This window comes from Symsagittifera roscoffensis, chromosome 9 (genome assembly GCF_963678635.1).
Source record: "Symsagittifera roscoffensis chromosome 9, txSymRosc1.1, whole genome shotgun sequence".
NCBI lineage: Eukaryota > Metazoa > Xenacoelomorpha > Acoela > Convolutidae > Symsagittifera > Symsagittifera roscoffensis.
In genome coordinates, this window is record NC_087070.1 from 2,054,606 (window position 1) to 2,068,046 (window position 13,441).

At 36.4% G+C, this 13,441-nt stretch overlaps 1 protein-coding gene across 1 annotated transcript; it reads left to right on the top strand.

Annotated features, from left to right (window-relative positions):
- The first annotated feature begins 1,545 nt into the window (after nucleotides 1-1,545).
- LOC134853900 (dual specificity tyrosine-phosphorylation-regulated kinase 2-like) lies at nucleotides 1,546-11,644 on the top strand. The gene is made up of 2 exons (XM_063869863.1): nucleotides 1,546-4,318; nucleotides 10,132-11,644. The coding sequence occupies exons 1-2, from the start codon at nucleotides 2,854-2,856 to the stop codon at nucleotides 10,881-10,883; spliced, it is 2,217 nt and encodes a 738-aa protein (XP_063725933.1). The 5' UTR covers nucleotides 1,546-2,853; the 3' UTR covers nucleotides 10,884-11,644.
- Nucleotides 11,645-13,441: the final 1,797 nt, after the last annotated feature.

Below are 13,441 nucleotides of genomic sequence, written 5' to 3' on the forward strand. Positions count from 1 at the left end.
TTAATATGAATTTTAGTTGTCAGTTTTTCCGACCATTGAAAATTGGTAAGAACTTTGATTTGGGGTCTGTTTTAGTTTTTGGTCTTTTTTGCTTTCCACACAAAATCAGGTACCACAAATATTGATCGGACTGTGTTGAAAGATACATCATATTAAAGCCCTTACAGTCGAGATTCGAACCACATGGAAATTAAAAAAAAAAATCACAGTGTCGAGAAAAATCGGTTTGAAATTGTTGATTGTTTCTTCTTTATAGAGAGTAGAGCGAGCGAGAAGTCTGATTTTAATTGCTTGAAAGCTCACAATAGTTTAATTTAAAACGTAAAAACTTAGTTCTAATTGGGTAACCCTAGTTTTCTTTGAGTTTTTAAGCGTCTTTTTGGAATAAAAAAACGGCAATAAATTTTTTTGATTGTTTTTCGTTTTACTAGTAATTTTTCTACAAAAATTCTTTTTCAATTTGCGTATTTACTATGACTGTCGATTATACCTAATCCCAGTTTTTTATTCAGCTCCTTTGATCACACCACGCCGAAAAAAAATGACAGTAATTTGATAAATTTTTGTTGTATTTTTTTAAAAACTTTGGTCGGAACATTCTGCTATAACCAGCTATATTTAACCACATTAACCAGCTATATTTGTTTTTACTTTTTGTTTTCCACGCAAAATCAGATACTACATTGTCGTCGGACTGGTTTGAGTGGTCTATGATATTAAAGTCTTTTCAGTATTGAGTCGAACCACATTAAAATTTTCAGTGTCTAGAAAAACCGGTTTGAAGTTTTTGATTTTTCGTCCTATTTTGAGCGAATAAAGCGAGCGAGATGGCTTGTTTATGCTTAATTTAAGCCGTTTACAAAAACTTGTTATTGCTTACTTTTAGTTTTACTCGAGTAAAAAAGTTTTTGGCGTTTTTTAACGCCATTTTGGGAATAGAAACTTCAAAATTTCAAAAAATTCCGCCAAAAAAGTTGAAAATATTGATTATTTTTGTTCGATTTTTTATTATTTTTGTTTTGTTTTTCTAGTTATTTTTCTTCAAAATGTGTTGCCCGATTTGCCTATTTTAGTATAACTGTCAAACGTGCCTAATTTCTAGTTTTTTTGTTCAGATCCTTTCATCACATCACCCAAAAATAACGACACTAATTTGAAAAACTGTTTAAAGTGTGTTTTTCAAAGACTATGATCGGAACATTCTGTGCTAATTGCACAGTAACCGGCTATCCTTGTTTATAGTGTATATGACTTCATAAAACGCTGTTGTGATGCAATTGGCCAATACTGTACTTTAAAGCATGAAAGTCATACGGGGATTTTGCAACGAAAATAAAATTAATCAATGCCATCTTAAGAAATTACGCTCTTCAAAAGAATAAATTTGGTTCTGTAATTGTTCTTTTTGATAATTTGTTTTTATCATTATCAGATGTTGTGTTCACGCAGCATGTGCGCTTATTTATACTATTTTTTAGTGAGTAAAGCGCTTTGGTTCAAATTTGGCATCTCCATGAAGAGAATTTAAACACAGTTGTTCATCGTTTGAACAAGCTCTTACCAACTATTACCACTGCTTAAGCTCTGAGGCGTCAGCTTAACACGATATATCAAATTGTACAATGGTGCTTAGTTTTTCTATGTAAGGGCAGCACATAAATTTTGAATTGTAAATTTTTGCTCGCTTGTGACTACATGAATGTAACATTATTTGATTATTTAGTGCCACCGTCAGCTGCCGTTATTTTATTTTATTTTTACCTCTTTTGAATTACCAGCATAAAAATATTGAATAACTTGTTACATATTTTATGTTGTTTCCATTTTAGAGCCGCTATTGAACATTGTGCGGCTTAAAGTAGGAAGAAAAACGCGATAATACACAGAAAGGAGAAGGAACTACCATCGCATTGGTTGGTGGATTGGAAGAAAGAAAGAAATAAATAGAGGCTGAGAGTAAACTAGACTGCTGTTTAATATTGCATCGTGGTAGCATCAGGGATTTGCTCTCTCTCTCTCTCTCTACAATTTTAGTTCCTACAACAAACAGTACATTGCTAACTAGTGCGTACACTCCGCCGTTCAGATAGAATCTTCATTGCATTACCAATATATCATACAACATGCTACCAATTACAGAGCTACAGGAAGAGAGGGTTGCAAGTTACCACTGCTGAAGTTATAACACAACACTGTTACCATCCCTAATACTTTGTTATAATATCCACAAAACTGGTTTTTAAAGGCCTGTTTGGAATTGTAAAAAGGACCGGCGATAGCATCTTTTTAAACCCAAAAATAGATTTAGTTAGCGACTCTAAATTTGGGTGAAATTTTAACCTCAAGCTCCAGTACCCTAACCGGGAGTTCAACTATACTACTCTTGAATGAAATTGCACTCTGCTTCAGAAAGAGCTCTTTGCAGTAAAAGTGCACCTCTATTTTCGGTGCCCAGATTTCGATCCATTAGTAATATGGTCACAATTTATTCTCGTGGGAGCATAGAACCTAGCCCGCCGTAAATTGGGCTCTTTTGTCAAACCAGTTTTGCACCTGATTTTGTAAATATTACCGTTTTTGCTCGATCGAAATGACTGGGTGTGAACCACTGCTTTCGTAACATTCCGTGATAATTCAGATCTCTGAAAAAGTCCAAGTCCTTAACTTGACACTTGATATTTGTTTGTTGACGGATCATTTTGTATGGTCATTTACATTTCATACCGAATCATTATTTTACTTGACTATAACAGCAATTGCTTCATTTTGACCTGAAACGAACCAGCTTTCAAATCGAACTTATTGTATTGAATTTCGTTTGGCTGCGAACTGATTTAAGTGCAGTTAAAATTTATGTCGGTCGATACCTTATCGGCTCACAGATCTCCCGGAAACGCACGTCGTGCATTCGGAACAACCGCCAGTCGACATTTGATGGGCCCTAACGCCGCTGGTGTTGGTAACAACATATCCACTTTGCGTAATACGACGAACCTTGGTCCGATTTCAGGCGAACATAGTCACCGACGATCGTCTGAAGTGACAACTAATAGCGTGATGACACAAGGCAACAGCAATATTATGAATCAAAACGGAGTTGGAGGAAATAACGGGACATATCTACCTCCGATCAAAAATAGTCACATGACCTCTTTGAATAGTAGCGGGGCCGGAAATCATCAAGTGCACCATTCCTACGTGTCACACAAAAACAGTTACCCAAATTACTACCAACCGCCACAAAGCGGAGTCCCGGTCAACGGTAATGCGAATAATGCAGTTTCGAACCACTCCCTGATTGACAATCAGCCACAGGTATCCGGACATTCATACCCGGTTGTGCAGCCCTTGTACGGATCTCAAGACCAACAGTTTTGGCAGTCGAAGAAAGATCTGACCGCAGGTGGCGGAATTCCAACAACACAGAACATCGCCGCGAACAAAACCAGCGATTATTCAACAGCATCCTTGCCAAGATCCAGGGATCGAGAATCCTCGAACCGAACCCTAGAAAGAAGACCCTCGAACCAGAGCAACGCGTCCAGTCGGCAATTTCCTGGAAAAGATACCAGGGTGTCTCCAGGTGGCGCCCTAACCGTAGACTCAGCCATGAAGCAATACATGCATAAACTCACAGATTTTGAGCACAGGGAAATTTATGTGTACAATAAAGTCTACTTCTGTGGTCCAAATGCAAAAAAGAGATCAGGAATCATCGGCGGCAACCAGAACTGCGGATACGACGATGAAAACGGATGTTACATTCCAGTACCTCATGATCACGTAGCCTACAGGTACGAAATGCTGAAAGTGATCGGCAAGGGAAGCTTTGGCCAAGTGCTGAAGTGCTACGACCACAAAACCCAAACCCACATTGCTTTGAAAATGGTGCGAAATGAGAAGAGATTCCACAGACAAGCACAGGAAGAGATTAGGATCCTAGAACATCTGAGGCGCCAAGATGTGAACAACAACCACAATATCGTCCATGTTTTGGAGAGCTTTGAATTCAGGAACCATCAGTGTATAACGTTTGAGCTTCTAAGCATGAACTTATATGAGCTTATCAAGAAAAATAAATTCCACGGATTCACGTTGCAACTAGTCCGCAAATTCGCACACTCACTTCTCCAGTGTCTGGAGTGTCTGCACCGGAACAAAATCATCCACTGTGATCTGAAGCCGGAGAATATTCTGCTGAAGCAGCAAGGGAGGAGTGGAATCAAAGTGATCGACTTTGGAAGCTCCTGCTACGAACACCAGAGGATCTACACGTACATTCAGTCGCGCTTCTACAGAGCCCCAGAAGTCATACTTGGTTAGTAAGCTACTACACAAAACAGTAGCGGATTTGGGTGGGGGTAGGCGGACGCCTCCTTTCAGGGATTCGACGCTCCGGCGACCCAAAGGGTCCATTCTTTAGTACTATTTTAAGACTTCAATTTTTGGCTGCCCGACCCGAAAGTTTTTCTTGAGGCGCCTTTGGCGCCAAAATATACTTAATTTGGGTAGGGAGAGCGCCAGAAAAAGTGTTTTTTTTTTGTTTCAAAACTTTCCAAAAAGTGTCTATAAACGCGTACAACTTTTTTTTCAAGTTTACTGGGTCCAGATAAAACCTAATTGACTTAAATATGATATATGACTTGCCCTATTAATTTTTAGTACCTGAAACCTAAACCATAACAACTTTTTTCCAACCTAAGTGGCAAATATTGGTGCTACTTTTGGGGCAGCTCTACAGCTTTTTCATAGCATGTCCTTTGACATTCGAGTATAGATAGGTTAACACAGTTGATGCTTTATGAATTCATCAAATGAACTGAAAAAAGTGATTTGTTTTAATCAACATAACAATAATGAAAACCCGATTTCAGAATTTTTCTAATTCATTATATCTCGAAATTTTTTGAAATGCATACATTATACATAATTTTATACATAATGTGGCTTTATGCTTTGCAATTTCTTACATGCAAAGTTGGTATGGATGCCTTCAGTTTGTTATATTCCAAATTATTACTTGCAAAATTGAGTCTATTTGTATTTGGTATCACTTTTGCTGAATTGCTTGGGCAATTTATTAGCATATCTAACTGCCTTTTTGGTAACTAGTGTTTGTAGGTTGTATAACTTGCGTGGCTGAGTGGATAGTGCGTCAGACTCAAAGTCTCTTGATTGCAGTAGGTCGCCGATTCGAATCCTGCACATAGCCGATTTTTCGCTAATTCGAGGCTTTCTAATTTTTATTATTTCACTTGATAGAGCTGCTTTTTTGCCATGTTCTTGCGAGTGTTTCCGAAGCGCAGCCTCGCCTCTGTGTAAACCAATGTATTTTAAAGCATAGTTTTTTCATAACCTTTGTGAGTGTGAGCAATAAGACTTAATTATTTTACCCGTACTGCGGGAAGCATATATACGAGCTCTTCAGCTCTTTATGGCGAACTGCTGCTAACCCTAGATATATAATTTTTTCATGAATATTTTTGGGGCTGGGAAACATTGCCTTGTGGGGAATCCCTCATGGCAGAAAATCCAAATAAAAAAGGTACATTAGCCAATCTGAAATAGTTTTTCATACCTGGCAACGTTTTGGACAATCAATGTTGAAGTTTTAATTGGCTGAAAGTTTTCTTATCTTGGCCTTTTCCCACGCGAATAGTCCCCTTGTCTCACACTCATGCCGCGAATGGGGATATAGGCGGTACTCGAACTTCTAAACTTCTGACCTCCAAAGGTTAACGGAGGATATTGCGGTTTTTTAGGTGCGCGCTACGTCCTCAGAAATAGAAAAGTGGAAATCGGTCAGCCAAAAATTGGAAATGGCAAAATAGTACCAAGGGGGTAGTTTGGGTAGTCAGTGGGTAGAATCCTTGAGGGGAGGGCGAAAGCTAATTGAATCTTCCTTGTGCTGTACCAAATATCCTCACCTAATTATTAAATGGCCCTGGCACATATGTGACTTCAATTCAGTTCCATTTCCTGTTTTTTATAAATCCCATTATGGCCAATACTTGAAATGAATATGTTGGTGATTAAATAAAATTTCAGATGAAGTTGCAATGACTCATTTGGCTATGAATTAGAGATTGTTTTATGAATTAGAGTAAATGCGATGTTTGTTCACATCAATTCATCCTCTAGCCCAATATTGTTCAATCAATCATACTTTTTTTGTCAAAATCAGCCTGAACAAAGTTGAAGAATCTAAACCAACAATCAAAAGCTAGGGGTTACAGAAAGAGAACTGAAAGTTCCTATAGTTGACCTTTTGCGCCTGGATAAGTGGTTGATCTGATGAGAACACTCAGTCAAAGTGCTTTGAGTTTGGTTGAACTTGTCAGATATATCAAATTGGCTTTGAAAGGGCCATAAGTAATTGTTACTTTTTGATGGAAAATATATGCCAAAGAAGCGATATGAAAACTATTTTTATTAGAATGTAATTACGAGTGAGTTTTTTTTGGGAAGGCAATAAAGTTAGTTTCATAAAATTTGCCCGAAGATAAGATTTAAAAAAAAACAGCGAAGTTCAAAACAGTTTAGTCGCTATATGCATTTCGACCTTGTTGTTTACCAATAATTTAAACCTTTTTGATCCTGTTTTGGCTCAAATTTCCTTCTACTATAGAGCTTGAGTTTTTCATATCCGGATTATTTAATATTTAGAAGCAGCCTGAGAATAACAGTCGATTTGTTTACCGGTGATTGCTGTGACGCTTGATGTCTTCTTAACAACTTTTGGAAAAACTAAGCATGGATTGAAGGATTTCGAGTTCATAGTTTTTTACTTTGCAAGACCCCAAGGGCAAACTGGTCTCAGCCAAATTTACTATTAAACGTTTCGTTTCTGTTTAATACCTACCGAAAGGGGCTTGTTATAAAGTACCATACTAGGTACTATACGACGGAATTGGGATGAAAACTCGCTTTTATCGCCGTATTTTACGTATTATCAAATCCTTACCACTGCCCCAAACCAACTGACTCAAGAAGGTTCTTAAATTTTCAACCTGCTTTACAGCTCCTACTTTTTTACCGAGCAGTTGATGAATAGGTTGAATTGAAATTCATCATTACTGGAAAATTGTTTTTTTTTTTCGCCGGGGGTATCTTGTTAAAATAGGTGAAATTCTACCATTCGTCAATCCGAGAATGTACTGTCTGATATTTTCTACTCTATTCAAGTCTTATCACTCTTGCGAGAGCAAGTGTCTTATCGGCGGGTGCTAAGACGTTTCTTCGGTAATATGTTTTCTTGCTAATACCCTATGTTTTCTTGCTAATACCCTAGCTAATACCCTAATATGTTTTCTTGCTAATACCCTAGTCAGCGAAGTTGTTTTCTGAAAGATTCTTTCAGGCTACAGCGTGTAACTGGTGCGAAATAAAAAAAAACAACAATTTTCTGATTATCGTTTTTCTGTTTGTTTGTCAATTTACTTCACAGCGCACGGACTCTTATGCGTTATTTTTTAAACTTTATTAAACCCCCCTTTTTTATCTTTTAAAAAGAGAGGTTAACTTAGTTTTTTTTGTTTTGTGCTAAGTTAACTTCGATTGCGGTTGTTACTATTGGTTTCTGCCAATGAGTCTTGCGCCTGTTTTTATTTATCAGCTGTCTGATAATTGAATGCGAAACACCAATTGACGACAATGTGTTTTTTTTGTTAAATTGTTTCGAAATCTTAAAGTTAGATAAAAGCTTCTTCCTGTCGAAATCTGGTAAATGATTTTTTCAAGTGAACACTAAGATATGTTCCGCTTCGCTTCTGTGTGAAAGGTATCACATTTAATTTATTGCTAAACAACAAGGTTGAATCATCACCGTGTATTGCAGAATGAACCTAATTTGACTAAAAGGGTTTGTAATTATTTTTGTAATTGAAATGTACTTTTTATTTTTTGTGGATACAATTTTTAAAACATTTTTTTTATCAACTCCCACTTTGCCTTATCAATTGTTTCTGGATTCAATTTTTCCTGTCAATGCGCATTAAACTTAATCGATTTGGGAAGAGGGATTAAGTACTTAAAAGCAACCAAGAGCTTACGTTCAATTATTTGAACTGAATCCAAATGCTAGGAGTCATGTTTCTATTTTAACCATTTCTATTTTGGTCGATATTGCTTTACCTGTGCTCTGCTTGAAAGTGGCTGATTTTCAACAGGTTGAATATTTTTGACGCCTTAAATTGAAGCTGTAAATGAGAACTGTTTACCTTGTATTTAGTTCTACCTCTAATTTGCGAGGAAACTTGATAAATCTGAAAAGACGATTTATATCTATGTTTGAACTTTTGGCAGTTATATTGTTGAAATTACACTACGATGATTTTCGAAATATCTGATTATCGTCGACAGATTTGTGCTGGGATGCCTGAAATTTAAGAACGCAGAATTTCACTCAAACGGTTGAAAGAGGACCCCTTTTGGGAGAAAATTTTAAAAGGTTTCTTGTCTTACCGAAAGGGATTTCAACAGTTTTTCATTTAAAACGAGACGGCTGTTGTCTGATCGAATGCAAAACACCAATTATGTTTTTCGTCAATATGTTTTTCGTCAATATGTTTTTGTTCTCTTTGTTAGTTTTTGGATGTTCCAAAATTGTTTTGATTACAAGTTTTGGCTTGAAACTGTCACTGTTCCAATCGTTTTTGAATTCCTGTTTTTTTTGAAGTTTTTATAAAAATCGAAAAACTTAAATGAAAAAATATTAAAAATCTGGAGCAATGAAAATTTTAGAGATAAATACTTTTTGTCTGGGCTCAAGTTTCCGAGTTTTTGGGCTTTTTTCATTTCCCGCACCTGCTAAGTTTTACTTGACAAATTTCACAGTGTCTCAGTTATATTTCATTTGCGATCTTGTAATCGGAAACTAGTTTTTTCCCCGGAAACGATTTTTCTTACAAATATCTGCATAAAATACTGCTCTTACAAAATTTTGTACATTCAACTTCATGAGAGTTCAAAAAAACTACCTTGTAGTTCATCGGAGGTACGAAAATATTTCGGCTGATATTTGTCGGCTGAGTTTCCATTTTTTCACTTGCAATTTCGATTATTTGGTACGCTTTTTAGCAGCCTTTTTTTCAAACTTCTGTATGTTTTTGTGGGATTGAGTCGTAAAAACTTTGATTATCAAAATTGTATAGCTTTATAACTTTTTATGACAACAGTTTTGTTTTCGGCTTAAGAGGGATCGATCTAAGGGAAGGGTCCATCCTGTTTTCTTAATATGGGTTGGGTTTTAATAAAAGGTCAATTATAAGCAGTTTGGAAATTCAATGCGCTTCAACCTGATCCATTTTTTGCTTCGAAAGTTGAAAACTTCAATTTTTTTGGTTTCACTGTTTTCCAATTCGAGTTACTAGCTTTCCGTTCATTTTCCGTCTGCAAGGTTGCAGTTTTGTGTTTATGTGGTATCGAATATGGCGCGAAGATCGGCTTCGCCTTTATGCAGAAGTTGTTCACGCTCAGATATGTTTTTTTTTGCATTTAGACGTTTGGTTTTTTTTCAAGTTCAGTTCATTTCATTTGTTAAAAGGAAGGCAAACTCCACTAAAATGCCTTTTGTGGCTGCTCTTTATAACTTTTTGAGACAAAGGTAGTAAATTAGTTCCAAGTTGGGTTTTAGTTGGGTTTTAATAAAAGGTTCACCAGGGTAGACGTCAAGCGGGCAATTATTATGCCCTTGGTCTATCCTCTTCAGATATGTTATACAAAATGTCAGATAAATTCAATGATGACTATTAAAAATGTGTTTCTTCATTTTCTGTATTTTTGCATTCAATTGTCTGAAGAAATAAATTCTTTCTTTCTTTCTTTCTTTCTTTCTAAGTAATTTTAAACATAACTTATCAAAAAAAATTTCGACTTCCTTCTCTTTTTCTCTTCACTATATTGTATTGCGATGTTTGTGTTAAATAGCTAGTGTTCCGAATCTCCGCTTCGCCTTTTTGTAAAATTTCGGCATTTATTCTAGCTATTACCATCATATTTGTTCTTCATAAATAACCTTGTAAAACCACTCAATACACCATAAAAAAGATGCTCATGTGATGTGTGTGAATAGAATGAAGTAGTCGTTCCAAACGTTATTTGGCTATGTAATAAATATCTGTTTGTATTTAGGTGCTAAATACGACATGGCTATCGACATGTGGTCATTTGGCTGCATTCTTGCCGAACTCTACACCGGAATCCCCATTTTCCCAGGAGAAGACGAGGGCGATCAGCTTGCCTGTATAATCGAACTACTCGGCATGCCATCACAGAAGCTCATAGAACAGTCGAAAAGAGCCCGCAACTTCATTAGCTCCAAGGGATACCCCAGGTACTGCAGCGTCACATTACAGGACGACCAGGTTGTCTTAGGACCTGGAAAGTCTAAGCGCAACAAGATCAGAGGAACCCCAGGGTCCAAGTCATGGGGAAAAGCGCTGAAAGAGTGTGACGACCCAGTTTTCATAGACTTCCTAAAAGGTTGTCTTCAGTGGGATCCAGAGAAAAGATTCCAGCCCTCCCAGGCCTTCAGACACGACTGGATCCGCAAACGTACTGTAAGACCTGGCGATGAACCAACTAGTCACGGGGTCAGCAATGGTCACATGTCGCATAGTCAGACAAACAACAAAATGTCTTACTTGTCAACAGGTCAAATTGGGGCAAATAAGCAGAACTCAAGTTCAACGATGACCTTGAACATCGCTGGAATGACTAACGGAGTCACAGGGGTAGCTGTGCCGGCAGCGATGGGCGACACGAAGTTGACGGCGTCTTCAGGTCGTATCGCGAACAGTTTCAATGACATATCGAATATCAGTCAACAACACAATTCACATTCGAACGCGCTGCCAAAAATATCTTCATTCCACAAAAACTGATGATCACATATTTGGTCACGCTCCAAAATTTATTCCTCACTTGTTAAGCTGGGCTTGAATTGAAAGAAAAAAACTGTGTAGATAGCTTGAATGTGATCGAATTTGTTCGCGTTTTTTATGTGTCACAAGTCTCGATATGTTCATTTTCATTTCTTCGAAGGACTAACTCAGTGCTTAAAGTTTTTAAGAATTTAGTGTTATACAAGACATTGAATGTCTTGAAATTCCAACCAATTTGTGCTTAAATCCCTAATTGTCACCTCAAAGTTTTCTAAAAAGGAATTATATCTGGATGTCCTGTTTAAACTTTGTTTGCAAATAAATAGTTCAGAAATATTGGAATAATTATTTGTAATTAAAAATGAGCGTAGTTTCATTGTAAATGAATTAACTGCAATTTTATTTCTGCCTGAAAGCATCCCCTGCCCACTAATGAAGTTGTAAAGAAATAATTGGTTGCTGCTTAAATATTCTGTGCTGCATGTAAAATTCGAACCACCTGCCACGCCATGAAAATTTTGAAGTCATGAATTTTTTAAGGAATATTTGAATTTTTTGCAGATGGTTCTGTTTTACCGCCACTTATTAAAACTGAAAGGGCTTTGATGTATGGTTTGACGTATGTACTTGGCAAAAATAGACAACTTGAAGTCTTGTTGGTGCGTTAATGGAACCAATAATCAATTTGGATTATTTTGCTATGCTTTCAGTTTCCCTCAAATTACAAATTTTACGCAATTAAAGAATTTTTTTGAACTGAATCTCTTCTCAAACAGAGAAATCAATAAAGCGAAAACACTCGTTGATGAGCTCGATATGCAATGTAAATTTTACTTATTGATAGAGATTTCTTGCTGGTATAGCGGGTGGGTATCAGTTAACATTGAATGGTTCAAGTTCATCTATGCCACTTTTGGCGTGTTTTGAGATCGGGAACTTAATAACAAGAGTGGTTCGCTCGAAACTCGGTTACGGAACCAAATTAAATTGTTAGATGCTTTGTCAACACGACATATGGAGCTAGTTAAGTGGTCATTGTTGTTGCATAACATGTCATTCGATCTGGTATTGAGTCATCCTCGGAAAGTTGTAGGGATCATTTCATCGACATATTTTGACCTCCTAAATGTTTTATACTTAATTACAAATCAAGGCCATCCGCCCAAAATTTTTTGTGAATTGGTTGCTCGACAAATAATCCAAATTTTTGTATGTTTTGCGTCGGCTCTTTTAAGTTTGACACATGAGTTGTATTTGACGTTCAATTAAGTTCACGTCGAGGTTAAGGATTGTAAATGTTTATTGAAAATACATAGACGGCATCATAAGACAAATGCTTTATATCGGATTGTAGCAGTTGATCCTAGCTAGCCTGCAGGCATGTTGACTGCGCTTATTGACAATGAAAACGAAATTACAGAGTGATTAGGCTTATAAATACACCTGCTATTTCTGGAGCAGTTTCAAGCAAGAATGAAATCAAAGCAAATATGAATTTGACTGCTTTTCGGTTGACTTGATGGATCACGATATCTACATACCTACAACGCCCTTAAAATAGAAAGTAGTTCTATAAAATATTTCGAAAAAAGGGCCCTAAATGTGTTTAGAGAGAACTCAAAAATCCATATAGCCAAACAAAAACCTAAACAGCAGAGGGAAATGTATTAATGGAATCAAGTAAGTAAGATTAAAATGACTCACGTCTATTTTTTCAGGAATATTTTATTGATTGAGACTTTGTAAAAAAAAAACTAACCCTGCTTGAGAACATTGGGTTATTTATTAAATAACTGAAGTCCGCTGGGAAATCTAAAAAATATATATATTTTTTCAAAACCAAATTCATGCACATTTATTTGAACCATTTGCAATTTTGTTCTTTGAGCAATTTGCCTTGCATTTACCAAATGGAGTTGAAGGAAAACTGAAAAAGTATCAGAAAACAAATTTGAGCGTGAAAATCTTTTCGCTAACTTTTTTTTTGCCGAAACACGTAGCAAAAAAGTCACACGACCTAACAGAGTGAAACTGACTAGTTTGTTGAAGCTGAAACGTTCGTCAGCTTATTGTTTTTCTGCAAATTTAGTTTTCTGAACTTTCCAAAATTGGAATAAAAATTGCATGAATACATTCGAAAAAAAGCAAGTTGAACAAGTATAGCAGGTTGTTTCAAAATTATTCCGTTTTTTGTTCCTGGTTTGATGATAATTTAGGAAGTCTCGATCGAAATAGTAAATCAAGTCTTTTCAACAACAGTCATTCACAAAAAATGAAAACATTTTTCATCGATAGAATGAATTTTTTTTTGAAAACTTGTTTTCCTTCGAGTCACGACTTAAAAAGCTATAATATGTTACATTAATCGACCTCTTCAGCTTTGAACCGATTTGCTTTGTTGTAACCGATTTTGCTTGGAAAAAAAGCAAAATATATCATCAACTTCGAGACAAAGTTCCTCCACTCTTTGTAGTCGGAATAAACATAGATTCGTGAAAAGAATTTCGTAAATACGCTTCGAAAAAAATCAATGAGGATTTTTCGCGGTTTGACTTTTG

Excerpts from the sequence above, each read along its gene's own strand:
- LOC134853900 (XM_063869863.1), top strand. The coding sequence starts at position 2,854 with ATGTCGGTCGATACCTTATCGGCTCACAGATCTCCCGGAAACGCACGT. Across the intron at positions 4,319-10,131 it reads AGCCCCAGAAGTCATACTTG|GTGCTAAATACGACATGGCT; the intron begins GTTAGTAAGCTA and ends GTTTGTATTTAG.